Raw genomic sequence first — 21,851 nt, forward strand, 5'->3', positions numbered from 1 at the left:
ATTGGACTGAAAGTTCACTTAATGACCTAATCACATAACAATGGAGATTGGAGAACGTATCCCCCTAGTTAAGTGGTGCATACCTGTATTTTCTTATCCATTTTGAATCTCTCCAAAACAATGGAGATTGGAGACCATATCCCCCTAGTTAAGTGGTGCATACCTGTATTTTCTTATCCATTTTGAATCTCTCCAAAAGCTGTACATACTGAAACCATTGGCAACTAAATTTTTCTTCCTGTAATTCCTCTCTTGTCTTCATCCTATATTCCCCTTGTGTAAAGATTATTAAATTTCTGTGTAATAACCAAGTTTCTGTCAAGCCTATGTGATGAACAAAGAAAGCTTCTTGTGGGGAAATCCATATGACTCCTGCAATGTTCTACACAGAATGCTTTGTGAAGCTATATGAAGCATGGGTCTTGCCTTTTTATTTCTTGTTAAGGATAATTTTGGTTGACTTTTAAACGAAGTCAACCAATGTTGATTTTTCAATCATCTATGCACTTGTGCAGGAGCATTTTTGATTATTATATAGCAATTACAGAATGTCTAAATCTGTATCTACTCAAATTTGTTTTCAGATAAATATGAACATGAATCCTTAATCACAGCATTTATGATTTAGGGCTGCAATCCAGAAGGCAATACAGCTAGTTGCTTAGGTCAGTGGTATTCAACTGGGGCGTCGCAACACCCCAGCCTGTGGGTCCTGGCCTCTGCCCCCTTAAGGGGCGGGGGCAGCCAGGGGACAGGGAGAGGGCAGCATCGCGATCCACAGGATTGCGCTGCTCAGGGGGGCTGCAGGGGCTTGGGTGCACTTGCCCAAGCCTCCTGCAACTTCCCGGGGGTGCCGGGGAGCCCTGCGCAACCTTCAGCAGGGCTCCCCAGATCAGGAAAAGTGAAAGCGGAGTGATTGTGCCCCGCTCTGGAAAACCGGAAGCAGAGCACAGTCACTCCGCTTTCCCTTCTGATGGGGCTGCAGAGACTGGGGTGCACTCACCAGTCCCTGCAGCAGCCGTCCCTGTGTGTAGGGAGCCCTGTGCGAGCGCCTGCAGGGCTCCCCAGGTCAGGGAAAGGGAGAGTGGGACGATCGCGCTCCGCTTCCGCTTTTGTTGGAGATGTTGATAGGACCTCGCCATCACCCAGCCCCATAGACTTTATTAAGATTCAGGTTCATAAAGTTCATAGAGTGCATGGTGAAGAGGGTTCCCTGTAAACCTAGCCCCATTTTCCCCTTAGGCTCAATGATTTAGTATCTGCTAATTTGGTATCCACTAGGTTTTCCAGGAACCTAAGCCTAGCAGATAATGAGAAGTTACTGTAACACTTTTGTCACATTGTTGCCTTAAGATTAGGAATTGAAGGTATAGGTTAAGATTCATGTTCAAAACCAGACATTGGTAGCATCTGTCTGGGTAATTCAAAATGGACAAAGACTAGTTAGTACTTTACCCCATGTAGAAGTATGGCACTGATACACCATTGTTTCTAGCAGTAAACACAAAAAATATGAATAACATGTCATTAAACACCCATATACTGTACTTGTATTGGGGAGCCCCAGCCTAAATGAGCACATATGTAATTCACAGTGTACATATTTGCTCTTTGTGACACTAAGGGCCCAATCCTATCCAGCACTGATGCAGCCTCAGTGCAGCCATGAGGTCAGGGAACAAACATTCCCTTGAGTAGGCTCCCGTGACTGCCCCTGCACCACCACCACAGGACACAGCACACACTCTGTTGGCATGGAAGGTTGAATAGGATTGGTCCCTAATACACATAGAACAATTGTATTGTCAGATAAAGTATACTAGATAAAGTATACTATAGAACCATCCAGAGGTTTGCTTTCTCTTAATGTACTCTTGGAAGCCTGCACCGTCCCCTAACAGCGGCTGTTGGTTTGTGTTTTATTACATTTCCTTGACTGGGAAGTAATGAAAGTAACAAAATATACTTTGAACTTTTGTCAGGATTCTAAAAATATGAATTATTTTTGACAGGATCAATCTAATGAAACAGAGTTTTGCTTTCAGAAATATTAGGTGATTGTTTGAACAGTTATTATTCAGACTTGGGATGCAAGTAACCCATTGTAATCTGGGGAGGAGAAATAGCAGAAACTTCATAAACTTGAGTAAAATTCATGTTTTTAATTACTGGCATATAATTATGTTGAACAGAGCAAGTCATGGCACGAAACATATGAGTTCTGAAGATATTCTGGAAACATATGGAAGGAAAGAATGGAGACACTTTAAGACAATGAGTGGAATGGTTTCTCGTTCAGGTATTTTATAGGGCTGTGAGTGTGTTAAGACCCTTGGGCATTTCTGATAATGGTATTGCAATTTATAGGTACTTCTTGATGTGCTAGAGCAGGGGTGTCAAACATAAGGCCCAGGGGCCGGATACGGCTCTCGGAATCTTTTTAATCGGGCCCTCAGGCTCTCAGCTGCTAAGGTGTTACAGCTGAAATGGTGACCCACATGAAAATTGGGCTTTCCCAAATCTTGAAATATGACCAAGATTTGCATACTTTCTCTTCTGTCATTTGCAGTTAATGAGTTTCTATATGAGAACAGGGTCTGATTTCTGGCCATTAGCTGCTTAATGATGTCGCTTTCTGCTTAATGACATCACTTCCCACCCTCAACTGGAGCCCTGAATGCTAACTTCGGCCCTCTGTGTGAAACAAGTTTGACACCCCTGTGCTAGAACGTTGAAATGTTGTACATGTGTCATCTGAATCTAACAACTGGACTTTTACATTTATTCCCACAAATGTGGGACTCAACAGCTATGTTCAGGTGGTCAACCTGAACCCAGATATATGGGAAATGGGAACAGGCTAGCCATGCCCCTATGCTGACCTGCTGCATGACCACTCACCTGCTCCTCATATTCAGTGCTTGTCTGCAGAGATAAGGTGAGAAACTATTTCCAGGTTCAGTGTTTGCAGAAGCAAATGCTGAACATGTGCCAAACATGGAGAGAGTGCTGAACATGAAGAGACCAGGGAGTAAGGCTACAGACTGCACAGGCATGGTTAGTCAGTACACTCCCATTCTCTCTCTCATTGGGTTCAGGTTGAATGCCTTAATTGGGGTAAAGTGTACTTTCAAATAGTTAAAGATATTTCAGGGCCTTGTTTCTAAATATTTGTCCTTCACTGTACCACTTTACATGGTCCTCTTATTAGAAGTACCACTGGAAGTAACTGGCGATGATATCATCATTGCCAGTTACTTCCAGATTGGGAGGCCAGACACAACGCAACAAACACTGGTAAAAGGCTCAGGACAAATGGGAGGGCTTTTTTAAGCACGCAAAAGGCACACGCTGGAGCTCTGCCTACCAAGCTGAACCTCCTGCTGCTGCTAGTTGCATTGCATTGTGGGTGTCGCTGCCAGGCAGTGTACCACGGGCACCAATGGTACAAGAATCTCTGGTTGGGAAACACTGTTCTAGACCAGTGGTTGCCAGACTGGTGGGTTGCAACATACCAACCAGGAAGTGCTTAGGTTTGGCCCCTTAAGGAGCAGGGGCAGGGGGATTGCAGAAGCACGATCCACAGTATTGTGCTGCTGCTGCTGGGAAAAGAGGGGAGTTCCTGGTTTATGTGAAGTCAGCGATGGGATCTGGGGGGTGCAAAGAGCCCCGCAGACACCTGCGCAGGGCTCCCCAAGCCTGGAGAATTTTTAAAAAAATGCAGTTGGAAGCCACTTTTGGTTTCCGATTGCGAAATGGGAAGTGACCTCTGATCACTTTTAGAAACAATTTTCCACACTTGGGCATCCCTGTGGAGGTGTCTGCGAGGCTCCCTGCACCCCCTGGGCCCCATCACTGGCTTCACATAAGCCAGGAACCCCCTCTCCTCTTTCCTCAGCAACAGTGCAATCCTGGGGATCGTGTTGCTGCAATCTTCCCACTCCCCACAAGCACTTAAGTGGTTCCCTCCTCCTAAGGAGGACTTTGGGAACCACTGCTCTAACCTCTTACTGCACTGACTCTCTAATTGAGTTGCTGAAAGCTTTCCCAAGTATGGTCCACTATCACTTCTGATATTTGAAAATTAAGCTGCTGTTAATGGCACAGAAGATGGGACTACTGTAAAAGTTAGTAACCGTAAAAGGTGGAATTGTAAGAAGAAAAACCATATCCTAATAAACGTTTTGGAATTGCAAGTTACCCAATTTACCTGTTAGGATATAGTTAGAAATTCATGTTTTCTTAGAGATTATTTGAAGATAGTTTCTAGTAAAATGACCAACATGGTTCTTCAGTTATTATTTTCTTCTTCTTTGCAGCTAAATATTATGCTTATGACAATTACTTTGACCTGCCAGGAGCCCTTCTTTGTGCACGGATTGTAGATATTTTGAATCAAGTAAGTATTATGTGATTTAAAACTTACAAAAAGAACATTCTTAATAACTTTACATCTCAGTCCTATCGAGCAAATCCGCAGGCAGAATGAGGGTTCTGCCAGCAGAAACTGCCTTATGGCTAGAGGTATTTGAAAATGGAGTTACTTATAAGCCACCTTGGGTGCCCTTAGCGGGGTAGAAAGGTGGAGTATAAATTCTATAAATAAAAAATAATAATAATAAACATTTTACTCAGAAGTAAGCCCATTGTGTTCAGACTTGGATTGTAATCCTATTTTACTCATCTGAAACAAACACCTCTACTTATGGCAGTTGTAAAAGCCTCTCTGGTTGCTTGAAAAGCCATGTGCTGCTGGAGTGCTGGCAGGAAGGCCGTGGTGGCCCTGCATGTGGCAGAGGCTTGGAGAAAGACCACTGACCCAGGTAAGCTGATGGGGAGGCGGAATGGGGGTGGGGAAGAGGAAGGATCAGATCCAAGAAGGGGGCAGGTTCAGCAGCAGTGGTGTCCGCTGAATTAAAACCCTTCTTCCAGGATATATTCTCTGACCTGGGTCCACGAGGACTTGTGCCAGTGATTTTGCTGGCACAGGTCCAAGTATACCTGACCTTGCCTTGGAAGCTTACCCAGTGGATACTTCTGAGACTGCCCCCTTCCCATATATGCATCACAAACCTTTTTGATGTAGCTGGAGGGGGCAAATAGGAGCATAGGATTGGGCTGTTTGACAAGTTCTCTCATTTTTCTGATATTTCTGTTCCAATCCTGCTCATGTATTGTGTAATGCACAATAGCTTCCTTGACCATTGTGCTGCAACATTAACTTTATTTCTGGAGTGGAATGCTATCAAATACAACCAATGATATTCTGTAATATGGCCTTGTAGTAACACTCGCTGTTGTGGAATGCACAGCCTTCAGAAGCTTGCAAACATTTTGAATAAAACTGTTTTTAGTTTCTGCAGGGATAGACCCCCACATGTAGTTCTTTTACTGTAGAACAAACTAATAAATTCATATATTAACCTGTTGTCTATTCCTGAGGGCCATGCTGACTTGATGGTAGATCTGTCACAGATGTGATCTTGATGGAATTACCCTCCTTCATCATCCATATTAATGTCAGATCTGACTGAGCTGCTGTGGTGGACTAGGACCAAACCTTCCTCAGAAGCATGTTCCACCCAGAACAGTCTATGAGCAGAACAGATAACAGTGTCCATGTCAGGAGGTCAGCACTGTTCCCACAGACAGTGGACTTAGTGACACAGACTTCTCACAGAAGACATCTTGATCAAGTTGTTTGTGCTTAGAAAGTGGGCACCAGCATTTCAGCATTTGACCGAGTAACTTGGACCTTTTTTGGGATTCAATTTGCAAGTATAAACAACAACTGAAATGTGTAGATACTGTGCAGATAAAACTTTGCCGCAATTCTGTAACAATCCTATGAGCAGATGAGTACTGAGTTCCTTCCATAATCAGTTCTACCGGGATCTCTTTTGCAAGATGACTATAAGAAGACATCTTGTGCTAGAAGGAAAGTTATAACCTCTATCCCTTTGAAATGCTTGAACTGTGATTCTTTTGGGGCTGGTTCATGCCATCTCCTGTTTGGAAATATATTGCACGCATTCAGTCTATGTGCTATCACTGTCGCCCCCCCCTCCTGACAATGTGACTTGAACAGTATGGTGATGTACCTGATTTCCACAAGCTATTATGCATACATGTACCAACCTACCACTCTACCAGGGGTACAACATTTCAAGGTAGATACTTAAATGAAGTGGGATAGTCCATCCTACAATCTATTGTATATGTCAACCCAGCTAATTATTGTTACAGTGCTTGTTTTTGTTAACATTTGAAGCAACTTATATCAATGAGGAATTCTCACTAAGGAATTCTTTTTCTGTTTATAGCGCAGCCCGAGACAGAAGTATGACTTTTGGAAGGATGTGATTGCTGCCATACAATATAATTATAAAACTTCAGCTTTTAAAGGTGAGTACAGTCACTGTCTGTTGTATAACAGCTGCATTTTTTTTTTTAAATCTACATTTTCTGTATCTGTCATGACATAGCTGAAACTGTCTGGTTGTTGATGGTTTTAATCCAACCTTAAATCCCAACATTGAACATATAGTTTTCCTTAACTAATCTGCAGTGTTTGCATGGATTTTTATATATGTTGTAATGCCCACTTCTATACTGATGAAAGTCTTAATTTGTATTATTGAGTGTTGGGAGACTTAGGGCAGACAAAAGAAAACATTTCTTTACCCAGTGTGTAATTAATCTGTGGAACTCCTTCCCACTGGATGTGACGACACCTGGCTTAGACGCCTTTGAAAGGGGATTGGACAGATTTATGGAGGTAAAGTCAATTATAGCCATGATGGATATACACACCCTCCTGGTTCTAGAAGTAGGCTACCTCTGAATGTCAGATGCAAGGGAGTGGCAATGGGATGCAGGTATCTTGTTGTTTTGAGTGCTCCCTGAGGCATCTGAGGACCATTCTGAGATACAAGCAGCTGGACTAGATGGGTCCTTGGCCTGGTCCGGTAGGGCTCTTCTTATGTTCTTACTGATTTGTATTCTCCATTTTAAGTGATATAAAAGTGTTTCTCAAAGCACTTCATTTAAGAGTGAAACAGGATGTTCCATAGCAAACATAGAATTCCCAATCCTATGCTTGACTTAAATGTGCAAAGGGACTGGGACATTAGCAAGAGAAAAGCAGGGAACTGGTGTGCTGTGCATCCTTTCCCTGCCTGCCGCTCTTCCTCTGCAGCATCTCCTATCTGTCACTTTTCCTCACTTAACTGGGAAACCTTGTTTGGAGGCAGACGGGAAGAAAAGCAGCTATATGGGAGAGGTTGCAGGGAGGGGAAGGCTGAAGCATCTCATCCTGACCTTTTCTCTAGTGCAAGTACCATCTCCTGCCCTCATTTTGAGACAAACACGTGGTTGGTAAATCCATGTTTGCCTCTGAATGTCTAGTTCTAGTTATTTAGTTATTTGATTTTCTCTGTAAATTGCTTTGTGAACTTTTGTTGAAAATCTGTATATAAATGTTCTTAATAATAATATTAAATAATAATAATCCAAGGCAGAAGAGATCAAAGATAGCACACTTCACAGGGTGCAAACTGCCAGTTGTTTTTGCAAGATGTATGAAAGGTGTACCCAAGAATGCCGTGTAGCATCAGAAAGGATCCTGAGTGACAACTTCCAAGTCATGTGCTACCATTGACATGAAGTGGAAGGGCCAGGATACTCGCTATACATGGTGACAGACCATAATGTGATGAAAACTTGTATGTTCTGTTGTGTGGTAGGAGGCAGTAAAAAACTCTCCTCAGGGATGGTGATAATATGTAGGCGAGCATTTTAAGTGTAATATGATCAAGGCAAGGGGACTGAAACTAGGTTCTTCTGTTTGATGCTGAACTCTTGCACAGTGCTGATGCTGAACTACTTCTTCTAATGTAGTGTACCTATGTGAAAAACCTGTACTCAGGCTTGTGCATAATGCCCTGTGCTCTTCATGGCGTGATCTTTTGCCTCTCTTACAGTTCTTTGAAGTAAGATGTAATAATTAATAAAGATGAGTAAAGATTTGTAAATGATGCAATCCACATGGAACTAGGGAAATTGTACCCTACGTGTGTGTGTGTGTGTGTGTGTGTGAGAGAGAGAGAGAGAGAGAGAGAGAGAGAGAGAGAGAGGTGGATTTCTCTTTAATGTAGCCTTGTAATCTACAGTTAGAAGTCAATATTCTTGTAGTCCTGTGCCCAACCCTATGGGCTGTGGCACCGGTGCTTTCCTGGCACTGCCAGCCCAGGCTGTTGCAGTGCTACTGCCAGGGAGGAGGGGAGGGTGGGAAGAGGGGAGGAGTGGGCCCAGGAGGGGGCGGCAATGGTGGCATATCTGCTGCCATATCCTAACACCCCTCCCAGGCCGGGAAACCCAACATGGGTCTCCTTAGTTCTGCACCTGCTCAATAGTGGGTGCAGATTTGAGGAGACCCTTTGGGGCTGTCTGGGTGTTACACGGGGTAAGGGAATGTTTGTTCCCTTTGCCTAAGGACACCTGGTGCTGCTTCCCTGTTCCCATAGGACACAGCTATCACCATTTTGGCACCAATGTAACCCTGGGAGCTAGAGAAGGATAGGATTGGGCTGTTAATTATTGTAACAGAATTAATTCTGCAATAAAACTTTTTTTAAATGATATATCAAGTTTTTGTCAGTCACGTCACTTGGGGAAATAGCAAAACTTTGCAAAACAACTCCTTTAAATAACAGAAAAATATATTCTTTGAAAATGAATAAAAAGTTTTTATTTTACTGCAAGAAACAAGCTAGAAATTTTTAGAACAAAGTATAAAGTCCTGGTTTCAATCAATTTATTTTGATTTCACAAACAAAAGTCACATTATGAAGAACATAGTATGGAATAGAAATATTACCTACTTTTAAACATACAACTGCTCTCATACTGATGTGATAATTGTAAAAGCACCATATTGTAATATTAATGAACTTAAATATTGCAAAATATTTCTAGTTTACTTAACAGATGCATATCATTCTCTGAATGTCATAAAAAGATAACTCTATGTAGAGGGTAAAAGTACAAAACATTTAGTGAGATTATTCAGTTAAGTGACCACTCATTCTAGTATTTTCATACTTGTACTTTACTCATACTAGTGAATGTGTATTGTATCAATTGAGAATTAAATATATTTATAGATGCAGTGAATGTGATTCATACAAGGCAGCAAGAAAGAGGTATAGCTGGATATTTGCCTATGCAGACTCATATGTATTGCAAATGTCTGGATGGTTCTATGAATATCCATCTTTACTAGGTCTACTAATTCTTGCAGTGGTACATGATTAGAGCTGGATTGTGGCTCACGTGCTGCTCTGTCAGATGACAGATGAACTGCGCTTATAGCATGTTGTGTTGTCAGGTCAGTTCTTGAGATAGAGTAAGCATACTAACTTGCTAGAACAGTACTACAGAATAAATATATTGGTGTTACAGAAGAGTAATTTCAGTGCAAATGCTTAAGATTGTAATGTCAATCTGGTATGTAAGATTAACACTAGGTTCCTCATTCTTGTCTTTTCTGAACCAGGTTCTTAATAAAGATGCAGATTATGATGAAATATTCATTACTATTCAAGAAATAATTGGTTAACAGATGATTCTAAAGTTTTTAAGGAAAAACAGCCTTTTTCAAAATACTTGAATTGATATTTTTCTGCAGTGGAGAAGATTCACTTCTCTGTTAACAAAACTGAACCATGCTAATCTAACTTTATTCAGAAAATTCCAGTTTGTAGCACCATATATTTAATTTTATTATATAAATGTTAATGCATTTTAAATAATTACCTGATGTGATAAAAGATCATCGTTCATGATTAATTATAATCATTTCATATTCAGATCAGTAAGCGATAATTAAAGTTATCACACAAGAAGCATTGCATGACAACTTGCCCTTGCACACCTGCCCTAACACCTTGTTACAGAACAAGGTGATTTTAAAAGAAACAACTTTGTAATCGTAGGGTCGATCTGCTGTCTTGCAATGAATTTTAACCTGTTTTGGCTATGAAAATAATGTTTGTATCTTACATGGAAAGAAAAACAAATTACTCATATTATGCTGCAATCCTAAAACCTCCTATCCTGACATACTTACCAGAGTTATGAATTGGACTATTCAAGAGTAAGTAGTTTAAGGTTAGCAACGTTAGTCCCGTGGAGTTTAGAAACACTTCCTGCCTAAGAAAAGGCATGCACATAACACATGTCTGTGAATTTGGAGGTTTACATAAGACAAGATAATGTTATCCTTTTCCTAAAACCTAATCTTGAGAATAATAAATAATCTTAGTATTTGAGCATGTACATGTTCTTAATTAAATACATTTCTGTGTTTAGCATAAAATACAATTATAGGTTGTGAAGAATTATATTACCCTTTAAATGTCTCTTAAAAACAGCACCTAAGATATGCATCATGCACCATTTACAATAGAAATTTAATTCTTGTGTTCAGATTTTCTTTAGCTAGTCTCTGCTTGACATCTAGAAACACAAATACACATCCTAAGTTACTGTATTTTTCAGTAGGCTGTTGTTAACCTTGAGCAAATAAGAAACCTGAGAAGGAGGAATGAACATACTCTGAAGAGTACAAGCCATTTGATTCGTTGTTTGGCAGTTGTAACCAGACTTGATCATTTTCCATGAGGTCAACAACAGCACTACCAGAAGCCTGATCAAGGTATCCTTTCTTGTACTCATCAAACGTATACATGATGGGTGAACCATTTTTGTACAGACCAACCCAAACATGTGTGCCTTTTACATGCACGTGGTAAGCAAAATAATAAAGTCCTGGTATCCTGCATGTGAAGATACCTGATCTGGGGTCATAGTGCTGTTGTCTATTATACAAAATTTTATCAAACCTGATTGGAGCTGCTGATGCAGGATAAGCTTTGGAGAGAATGACAGTGAAAGCCGATACTGGCATTCCAGTGAGACCTTGATTTGCTGCACCTGCTTTTATAACAGGCACTCCTGCCAGGGCCTGACCTTCTGGGAGTATTGCTTGTCCAGGAGGACCAGGTGGACCTGGAGGGCCTGGCAATCCAGGCTCTCCAGTGTGACCTTTTAGACCTGGTGGTCCAGGGGGCCCCATAGGTCCATCCAAACCCTTTGAAGCAATGCCAGCTGGACCCGGTAATCCTGGTGTACCTGTATCACCTTTACTGCCAGGGAATCCTGGAATACCAGGAGGGCCAACTGGACCTCTTGTCCCAGTTATTCCAGGTGGACCTCGTGGGCCTGGCTCACCATTAACTCCTGCTGCTCCTTTAGGTCCTATTGGACCCATTGAACCAGGCAGGCCAGGAGATCCAACTTGGCCGGTTTCCCCTTTCGGACCTGGCAAACCTGGATTTCCTTTCGATCCAGGAAGTCCTGGTTCCCCAGGGTATCCTGATTTCCCCTCTAATCCTGGTAGTCCTCTGTCTCCTTTACTTCCTGGGAATCCTGCTGGTCCTGCAGGACCCCTTTCACCTTTCAGCCCAGGTGATCCATTTTCACCAGCTGAGCCTTTGAGCCCCTGAGGACCCATGTTCCCAGGGGGTCCTCCTGGTCCTGGTTCCCCTGGAGTGCCAGCTGGGCCTTGATCACCTTTTGCTCCTGGAGTACCAGGGAAACCTTCTGGTCCTCTGTTTCCCTTCATTCCTGGCAACCCAGGTTTTCCAAAGCCTGGGAGACCAGGAGGTCCAGTCAAGCCTGAGGGGCCTGGAAGTCCTTTTGCTCCAGGAATTCCTGGTAATCCAGGTGGTCCACTGGGTCCAGGTTTTCCTATTCCTGACTCTCCAGGTTCCCCAAGAGCACCTTGGGGACCTGGGGCACCAACTGGTCCCGGTGTGCCTGGCAAACCTGGGTCACCCTTAATACCTGGCTGACCTGGAAATCCCTTTTCCCCAGGCCGCCCTATCCCAGCAGGCCCTGGTGCTCCTGGTGGACCCTGTGGCCCTGGCAGACCTCTTTCACCTGGGCGACCTGGAACTCCATATCCACTTGCTCCCTTCTGACCATTTATACCAGGAATGCCTGGCTCGCCTTTTTCTCCAGGGATGCCCCTTGGCCCTTGTGGCCCTGGGAGTCCTTGTTTCCCGGCAACAGAAATTCCAGCTGGACCAGGAATTCCAGGGGCTCCTGGTGGCCCTCTTGGCCCTGGGAGACCAGCAGGTCCCATATCTCCTTTTTCACCAGTTAGACCTCTGTCCCCTGGTTTTCCTGGCAAACCGGGAAGACCTGGCTTTCCAACTGCTGACAGTCCTGGTGGTCCTGGGGGGCCTTGTTGCCCTGGAGCTCCTTGGCTTCCATATCCTGGTTTTCCTGGAGCCCCTGCAGGACCAGGGAGTCCTCTTGGGCCAGGAGGTCCTGATGGGCCAGCAGGCCCTTGTTCTCCCCTTGCCTGTAAAACTAAAACAAATATAAAAGAATTAGTATCATTCTAGAAGTTGACTGGTTCAAAAATGGCAAGTTAAAATAGTCAACATTTTAAAAAATTGCAATGAAGTCTAAATAAATCAGTAAAATTACATAATACATAATTTAGTTAGAATCATGACAGCCATTTTTCATGATGTGATATTTTTGTGAGTTTGGTCAGATGACCTATGTAAGGGATAATTTTCAAAGGCACCAATGATGTTGGGGCAGGATCCAATTAATAAAAGACTGATTTAGGAACTGGATTTATTTACTCCTGCACCTTACTTTTCCTGATATCTTCCTTCCTCCTCCTTTTTTAGAACTGCACTAAATACTCACCCATTTCTGGTTCAAAATTATTGCTTTCAGGGAGAAACATATTTACCACCTACTCTCCAAGGGATAGTACAGGGGTACCCAAACTTGCTTAATGTAAAACCCACATACAATACATTTCAGATGTTTGAGAGCCACAGGAGAGGTGTTTGAGATCTGCAATATTTAAGAAGCATTTATATTCTTAAATATATTTACTCTTGATGAACATTAAACGTATATTTTAATCCAGCGGACTCACAGTTTATACCTGGTGAATAATTATGAAACTTGAAAATTTCTTATTTGCCTTTTATGTTATTTGTAATGCAGAAAGGAGCTCAGCCAACATATTTCTGACAGCCAAACGTTATATGTCAAAGAGCTGAGTGTGGTTTGTGAACTGCAGATTCGCCAACCCTGGGATAATACATACTTTAACCCATTGGAATGGGAGTTCCTGCAATACCATTATGTTAGTGGTTCTCAAACTGGTGGGTCGTGCCCCACCAGTTTGTGTAAAGCTTCTCCTGTCCCTTTAAGGGGCAGGGGAAGGAGTGAGGCAGGGACACGATCACCAGGATCATGTTGCTAAGAGGGGGTGCTTTTACTTACTCTGGGCATGGGCAAGCAGCAGGAGGTGCAGGAATCCCTGCACAGCCCTCTGCAGGGCTCCTCGAGGCTTGGAATGTTGAGAAACAGCATGTGCAAACCACTTCTGGTTTCACATCGCACTTTTGAGCACTTTCATAGTGCTAAATCTTTTGGGCAGTATCAGAAAGTCACTGCCCTTTGGTTATTTTCTACAGAAAAGTCATCAAATGGGGGTTATTTTTCAATAAGGCCAAAAATATTTCAGAAAAGGACTTAATTTCAGTTCAGTCCTACTTTTATTACATCTAATGTACATAATAAATTCTCTACATAACATTTAGAATATAGATTCTCTCTATTTTCTGTACAAGATTTGGAACATTGCAAGATCATAGCAGCTTCCTTGACAGTGCAATTCTGTGCATGTTTACTTGGGAGTCAATCCCATTGTATTCAATGGGTCTTACTCACAAGAAAGTGTGCACAGGATTATAATCAGGATTGTATGACAGCATTCTTATATCAAGGCAGAAGTTTGTTTGAATGTAACACAGACAGTTCAGAATGGAGTAATCATTTTCCCCCCATTGCTTTTGAATGTGTGCATATATATATTATCATTATTATTTATATAATGATATATCATAAATATCATGTCGAACCCTATATGGCTCAGGTCCAGGGTATTTGAGGGACCGCCTCCTTCCATGCAATCTGACCCGTCCTCTCAGGTCATCAGAGGGGGCCATTCTGACTGTGCCGCCACCAGTGGAGGTGAGGGGGATGGCGACAAGAAAAGAGAGTGGTCTTGGTGGTGGCTCCCCATCTGTGGAACTCCCTCCCCCTGGAACTGAGAACAGCTCCCTCTTTAGAGTTCTTTCAGTGGGGGCTTAAGACTTTTTTATTTAAAGAAGCCTTTTAATGCTGACACAAGGGGGCATGGCTTTTTATTTTTTTTATTATTTTATATATTTTAATTTTGGGTTCCAGGTTTTATTGTGTTTTATTGTTTTTAAATGTTTTATTTCTATACATATTTATATATTTTATGTTTTTATATGATTTCTTTTGTAAGTTGCCTTGCGTGCCCTTTACTGGGACAGAAAGGCAGGATATAAATTAAATAAATAAATACCCCTTCCTCCTGTCAAGAAAAAATCATGTTCCTTTCTCAAGAAGTTAATAGTCTGCATTTCAACAGTGGGAGGCTTGGTATTGAAAACTTCAAATTTGAAATCTATATTGAGCATTAAAACTTTAATGAAAAAATTATATGCAGAAAGAATTATATATATGTTCAGGAACTGTTTTAAAATACATTATTAAGCTACACTACCTTACTTCTCATTATAGATTATGGCTGCAATCCTATCCACACTTACCTGGGACTAAAATGGGACTTACTTCTGAGTAGGCATGCATAGGATTGGGTTCTAACTTCTGTATTATATAAACACATATCTCCTAATATTTTCTTTTCTCAGCCGTACACGAACCTTGCATTTAAATTGGGTGTACTTAATATACCAAATATTGTATTTATTACATTGTTGGGGTTGTGGGAGGGAAGAAAACAAAATACAATTTTATTCGGTTGACATCTATTCAGTTGACTTTAATAAAACAACTCCTACAAAGATATACAGGTTGAGCCTCATTATTCACGTGGGTTCCATTCCAAGCACTCACATGGATGGCAAAAAACACACTATAGCAAATCTATTTAAAAAACAAAGTTTCTTTGCTCCTGTGAATTAAAAACAGCCTTGCTGACCTTTGTGATGTAAGATAAGAATTAAGCACTAGATAGTTGCGCTGAATTTTCTTAACCAGTAGATGGAACCATTTAGCTGTGTATGAAGCACTGAAAAAATAAGCCTCTTTTTAGCAAAAAACTGAATCTACAGATTGCCCTTTCCTTTTTCTTCCTGAAATTCAAAAAATTAGATGTTACTGATTTGTTTGTAATATCTCTAAAGTCAATGTGAGTTTTGCTTGCTACAACAAAGAAGTCTACGTTCCTAGATGGTTCTTAAGGGAACTTATTTCATACAAAAATGTATAAGAAGGTCTCAGTAGAATTGAGACTGAGAGAAATAATGGTGCCACTGCATTCTACTTCTATCAGATCCATCCTAGAATATTGTGTCCAGTTCTGGGGCCACAGGTAAAGGGAGATATTGACAAACTGAAGCAGTCCAGAGGAGGATGTTGAAAGGTTTGAAGACATGTCCTGTCCTGTGAGGACAAATTGAAAGAGTTGGGCATTTTTAGTTTAAGAAGAAATGGATAAGAGGGGACCTGATAACTATCTAAATATCTGAGGGGGCTGCCATGTGAAAGATTGACTGGATTTGATTTTGGTTGCTTTGGAGAGCAGGACAGGACAAATGGGTTTAAATTATAACAAAGGATTAAACATTAAAAAGAACTTCCTGATAGTACAATGTGTTAAAGACCTCCATTGTCTCCTAAGGCAGGTGTTAGGAGAGCTTTCTCGGGAGTAAGCAGGCAGGGCAGCTGTGAGGCTTTTCCACAAACAAGGATGGGACAGTTCTGCCTCACCTGCCACCCCCGCACTGCACATCCCTGAAGCTGATTGTTGAACACCATAGGAAAAGAGGGGCAGGCAGATTTGAACATTTGGATATGAGAGAAATTGTGAAAACTCAGCCAGAAATAGCAGAAAGCAAGAAACTGTTCAGTTAGACTGTGGAACTAAAGCATCTGTTGCAGTGGCATAGCTAGGTCATTTGATCCTTGAGGCCCATAAATTTTTGACACACCTCCATACAACAAAATTTAATTTTATCAATCAATCAATCAATCAATATTTTTCACATTTTTGGACCCTTCCTCTAAGGAGCTCAGGGTGGTGTGTATGGTTCCTCCCCTACTTTTGTCCTTACAACAACCCTGTGAGGTAGATGAGGCTAGTAATAGTCATGACATGAAATGAATAATAATAATAATGGCCAGAAAATAAATGCAGTGAATATTTCCCCACAAACAATGGATGAATGTCAATGCTCTCCCCTGCTATTGCAGGTAGAGATAGCAGTCCTACTGAAAGCAATCCTGCAGATGTCAATAGGGCCTCCAGGAATTCCAATATAGTACAGCATTCTGGGGGGGGGGGGGAGGGAAATCCCTAGAAATACTTTCAACTTGTCAGAAATGGCAACTTTATGAATTCTTTAAAGTGAAGTAGGTCTCTGCTTTATGATGGACTCACAACTGGGTCAAATCACTTCACGATGGACTCTCCTTGGCAAAACAAAGCTCATTATATTTTAGGTTATTCACTGTACGAAGGGCTTATGGTTGCCATCAGCAGAGCCTCAAGGGTGATACATAAGCCAATAGCAATGCAACTGCAAGTGTTTGGTCTCATCTTAGCGCATAACTGTGATTAATATTGTGGCTGTGTATGTGCTGAGGGATGGATCTGATGTGAAGGTAAATGCAAACCTTTTAAGTAGCTCTCAGCTCCTACAGTAGCCCCTAAAGAGCGCAGTAGGCACCTTTTAAAATCACATTTTAGAAAGGGAAGTACTCTAGTTCTGTGGCAAAAGTTGAAGTCTTGAAAAGAATTACGAAAAAACCAATGTGTTATTGGGTTCACCATAAAATGGTGTCTCTGAATGGTTCATCCTAGTAAAGAGTCCACAGTATTGTTGCCATTTGACATTTGTGACTATTTCTCATATACGTCATTAAATGTTGATATAAAGTATACAAGATATTAAGGCACTCAATTGAATTACATAACCCATCAGCTCAAGTATGTTTAATCAGGTGGGCGGGAAGGTTGATCACCTCCCCATCAACATTAAAATTCACACACAAGGCGTCCTGATGGGTCTGCTGCTGCCACCTCTACATACACGCATACATGCCTAGCCCCTTACCATGCTCCTTCACTCACACAGCCCCATGCATCAAACCAGAAGCCCTGCACTTCCATGTTTGAAGAAACAGCTCAAGATGCAAGGTAAGGAGGGGGATTATCCACTTTCCACTTGCTTCTGGCAAGGGAAAATGAGTACATTTTCAAGGGAAAGTGGGTCAGAGTGGATTGCATGTGCAGTAGGCTGTAGGGAGGTGGAAGATTCAGGGTGAAAGACACCCTAAATTTGCCCTCCTGCAGTCCACCACTTGCCACATCACCTAGCTTCATGAATGGGCTGCAACAGTTCAAACATTTGAAATTTTAAAGTTCCCCTTAAAAATATGATAGTAACAGAAATAGTAATGTATAAAACTTCCCTAAGTAATTATAGCTTGAGATTTTTAAAAAATCTCAATTCTGTAAAATTTACAAATATATTAATCCCTTTGCCTGTACTTCTAGCCTCTATGACAGCATTCTTAATCTGTATTGTATTCTAGACAATACATTTCACAGTCATTCCAATGTATTCATTCTTATGTCAAGTAAGTAAAACTTTCCTCTATTAAAGGATATGTATGTAATAACATATATTTTGGTTTTACTCGAGTTTGTAAGGGATTAAGATAAAGAATTACAAAAGACATTGTAATTTAGGGGTCAATCCAATGCATATCTACTCAGACATAAGTCCCATTTATAGTCAATGATGCTTAAACCCTGATAGGTATGGCTAGGATTGCAGTGTTAATAAAGAACATTCTCCTTTAAAGATCTCTTGTCCTAGTCCCTCACAAACTACAATTTGGAGGGTTCCTTAAAGAAAGGGAAAATATCATTAATCAGTCTAAAGCTTGTAGAGTAGATGTTCACTTGTTTAAATCAAAATATGTTTTAGTGTATGTATTTCAGCATAAGCAAATATCATTAAGAACAGTTCTACATTTAATGCATTTAAATCAATTTCTAGGTCAAATATCTTCTACCAGTTAGAACAAAAATTATCCAAAGGTGCTTTGTCCATAAATTCAAGCAAGGTTTTTGAGTTCATTTTCAAGTTCATGATAACAACAGTGTTGGTACCATGCAGCATCATGATAGAGTGGATAGGATGGAATAGAAATCTAAATCAGTTGATCAGTAGGACCTTAACTGAGACACTAGCTCAGGATTGGACTGTATCTGCCTTTTTTCCCTAATCAAGTGACTTGATATTCTATATAATGTATACATGCATTATATGCACATTATACACACTGTATGAAAAAGTAGAATAAAGAAATACATATTTCTTCATTTCTCCTTTGCTTCTAGATGGTTAATGTGAAAATTATCCAGAAGGAAATTGTAATTAAATGAAAATTATCTTTTTCATTTTTTTTAAATTAGTATTTCTGCCCCATCAGACCTATCTGGAGTTGTTTTAGGCTGCACAGTTACTTTGGAGAAAGCTACTAAGCACAGAGGGGTTTACTTTTGAGCAAACATGCCTCTGATTGCATTGTAAATTTAACCTATCTTGAGCAAAAGTGTATTCTATGCTGTCTGTTGATAATAATAAAGATGTCTCTGTATAGTCTGGTCTTCTTTTTGTGCTTGTTACTCTTCTGTTTCTCATGAGGTTTTTGATGATGAAACAGTGCTCACTATTATAAATTTCTGGAAATATAGCTGAGTTTTTGTAATGACAACCCGTATTTGTTAGTATTGTGGCAATATGTGCCATATATTTAGTAAGGACATTTCCACTGGCAGGTCTTTACCATTTATTTTTTATTGTCCTGTGATTTTTAAACTTTTAAAAATCAATTTCTTATCTACTGAGCCTTTGAAAGGTGGCATATACATGTTTTTAATTATATGCATAAAGTTTGGCTGCACGTGTATACTATAGATTAGTCCTGCTCAAAATCAGCTGAAATGCCCGTATCTAAGGGAAGTTGTAACCTATGGTTTTCTTAAGATCATTCATTGCATCAGTGTTCGTGTGTGAATTTATAGCAATCTCTCTATTCAGAAAAACCACATGGTGCCACCTTCTTGGAAGGTACCACCTCAGCGTGCAGGTAGGAGGTTTGTGTTTGAACGTTTCGTCATTTTTTAAAAAAAGAAAGACTTCTTCATAGAAAGCTAGCATGTCTGGGAGAAGTGTGGTTTGAACTCTTCTTCCTGTTCTACTTTTCTGTAGCCTGAGGGCTTGTTACACAAATAGCATTTATGCATGCATCTTCTACCAACCTTGGGACATGGTCCTAGGAAGAATTTGCTATATACAGTCCCATGAAGACTCTACTACTTTGAAGTATGGCAAAGTTCATACGTATGGGTAAAAAGCAGGTAAGTTTGATATTCCCTTGATATTCTACAGTGATAATTTTAGTATATGCCTTAGGAAAATCTGTAGTTTACCTGTTTAAAAAAAAGTCATCTTTTTCTACTTCCAAAGAACAGTTACAAGACATTATGCATCCTGCATTGTTTTGAACCATAATCTACATATGCAACGAAACTATTAAGTTTTCCATATTTTTTTTAAAAAGAAGCATAACTTACCATGGCTTTTGACACTAAAAGGGAGGAAAGGTGGCCCCTTCACGCTGGCTTGTTTCTGATATCGTTCAGGGTAAAATCCCTCGCCACCACGGACAATGGTCATAGAGAACAGCAGCACCAGAGAGGATATTTGTGACTTCATATTCATAAATCCACCCTGAAATATAGAAAAAAAGAATTATGTATAATTTGCTTTACTGCAGGGTGAGCTGGTGGGTTTTTCTACACCAGAACAGTTGCAATCAAAACATAGGTATTTCCCACCCCAGCCCTCTGCTTTAGCGTTTTAGTGGGTTCAGGGAAGGATTTATTTTTAAATGTTCATCATTTTGTTTTGCTTGTTGAGAATACAAATCATTAGAGGTATCAGATTAGTCACAGTTTATTGCTTGATCAGCATCAATTGTAATTAGCATGCAGGATGTGGGAATGGTCTCAGAAATAAAGGAAAAATTGCTAAAGGTCTAGGTACTGCAATATTATATATCTACAAGCCCATGAAAAGTTTCTCTAAGGAGGCTTGGGTCTTCTTGTTTCAGAAATAGAAGCCTATGCAAATACAGCAAGAAATCCTTCTGCAGGAACTGTAACCAGAATACCCTCAAGTCTCTTTAATGAGCCCCTGAAAACCTCTGTCCCATTTAAATGGAAGTCAAACCAGATGGAATTGCAGCATACCGGCATATGTAGAATTACAAGTGTGCAGTAGTAGAGCAGGCTTCAGTCTTGGCTCATATGTCCTTCTGCCACAGGTGTGCAGAGCAGAAGCTGTTATTTCAAGCATCACTCCTGAGTTATTTATACTGTTTGTGTCTTCTGACATGAAGTTGCACTATGTTGTAGCACCGCCTTCAAACCAGGAAATGCTAATTATGGTGGAAAGTTTTTGTGGCCAGGCATGTTGTCAGGTTGAATTTTTTTATTATTATTATTTTAGATGCCCTTCTCTGTTTATGAATTCCCTTTCATTGTACTAGAACTGAGGCAGGTTAAGCTAGCATCAGAAAAAAGCAAACAACAAGCAATAGAAAAGTTGTGTTTTAATTTAACTGAAGTTGTGCTAGGAATAGCTTTTCTTTAACTTGGTTATTTTGGCAGCCGACCCTACCAAAGTAAGTGGTGATAAACCTTCACCAGTGTGTAAGGACTTCACAGTGTATGTTTTCAGAGTATGCAAGTTTGCTACACAAATCAGGGAAGTGGCAGCACTACATCCATTTTTGTGTTCAATTTTTCCAGTTACAAATATCACATCCTTGTTCTTCCACTGTTGACCTCTTTGACAGAGGAATTTTGAGATTGAAAATTTTAGAGTTGCAACCAATTTGGCACAATAATAGTGCAGATGGAGAACCTTCTTTATCAACTTTTTAGTTGGAAAAAAATATTTTGTTTACAAAAATCTGTCATGGAAGGAGGATAAAGCTTAGCAAATATGTGTGGGTTCACATACTGATACTATTGCAACTGTTTTATGTGAATATCAGCCATGGGACACAACAGAAATGCAAAAGGCAGCACATAAAATGACATGAATTTAAAACTCTGTCAGTGGGCCACAACTATACTATAAGGTTAGTATAAGGTCTGCATCTTATAATAATATAAGATAATAATTATATCTTATAATAATAGTCCATCTGCACTATTATTGTGCCAAATTGGTTTCAACTCTAAAATTTTCAATCTCAAAATTCCTCTGTCAAAGAGGTCAACAGTGGAAGAACAAGGATGTGAGATGCATCCACAGATGCATCAGAACTCAGGGAAAAGGAAGGATTGTTTCATTGCAATTGATGAATGAGATCCATGTGCATCTTTCTTTGTATTTATTGATTTCCTCTCTTGAATGGGGCAAGCTATGCACCAGGAGCACCGTGTATACATTAAGGTGAAAATAGGGCCCAGGATCTAGGCTTGTATGTATAATCCCAATGATTTATGTGTGCATTTTCTTGTTTCTGGACACACACAATCCTGTGATCAGTCTTTGAGCAAGGCTTTTGGAATGCATTGGTCATTCTGGTCATCTTTAATTCTGAACATT

General features: G+C 40.5%; 2 protein-coding genes across 3 annotated transcripts in view; one reads left to right on the forward strand and one right to left on the reverse strand.

Moving 5' to 3' along the window:
- NT5DC1 (5'-nucleotidase domain containing 1) overlaps positions 1 to 21,851 on the forward strand; it is a 132,676-nt gene that overhangs the window by 9,418 nt on the left and 101,407 nt on the right. For both annotated transcript variants that reach the window (XM_066610949.1, XM_066610952.1), the window contains exons 4-6: positions 2,193 to 2,299; positions 4,320 to 4,399; positions 6,324 to 6,405. In XM_066610949.1, coding sequence (XP_066467046.1) covers positions 2,193 to 2,299; positions 4,320 to 4,399; positions 6,324 to 6,405 — 269 coding nt within the window. The remainder of the gene's footprint in view (positions 1 to 2,192; positions 2,300 to 4,319; positions 4,400 to 6,323; positions 6,406 to 21,851) is intronic.
- Positions 10,571 to 19,946, reverse strand: COL10A1 (collagen type X alpha 1 chain). The gene is made up of 2 exons (XM_066611819.1): positions 19,805 to 19,946; positions 10,571 to 12,438 (listed from the first exon to the last, which is right to left on the reverse strand). The coding sequence occupies exons 1-2, from the start codon at positions 19,944 to 19,946 to the stop codon at positions 10,571 to 10,573; spliced, it is 2,010 nt and encodes a 669-aa protein (XP_066467916.1).

This window comes from Tiliqua scincoides, chromosome 1 (genome assembly GCF_035046505.1).
Source record: "Tiliqua scincoides isolate rTilSci1 chromosome 1, rTilSci1.hap2, whole genome shotgun sequence".
Lineage (NCBI taxonomy): Eukaryota > Metazoa > Chordata > Lepidosauria > Squamata > Scincidae > Tiliqua > Tiliqua scincoides.

Bases quoted from the DNA above. Each gene is read 5' to 3' on its own strand.
- COL10A1 (XM_066611819.1), bottom strand. From the start codon at position 19,946: ATGAAGTCACAAATATCCTCTCTGGTGCTGCTGTTCTCTATGACCATT. The intron at 12,439-19,804 runs GTAAGTTATGCT...TATTTGTTTTAG, and splicing joins TTTTAGTGTCAAAAGCCATG to TTTTACAGGCAAGGGGAGAA.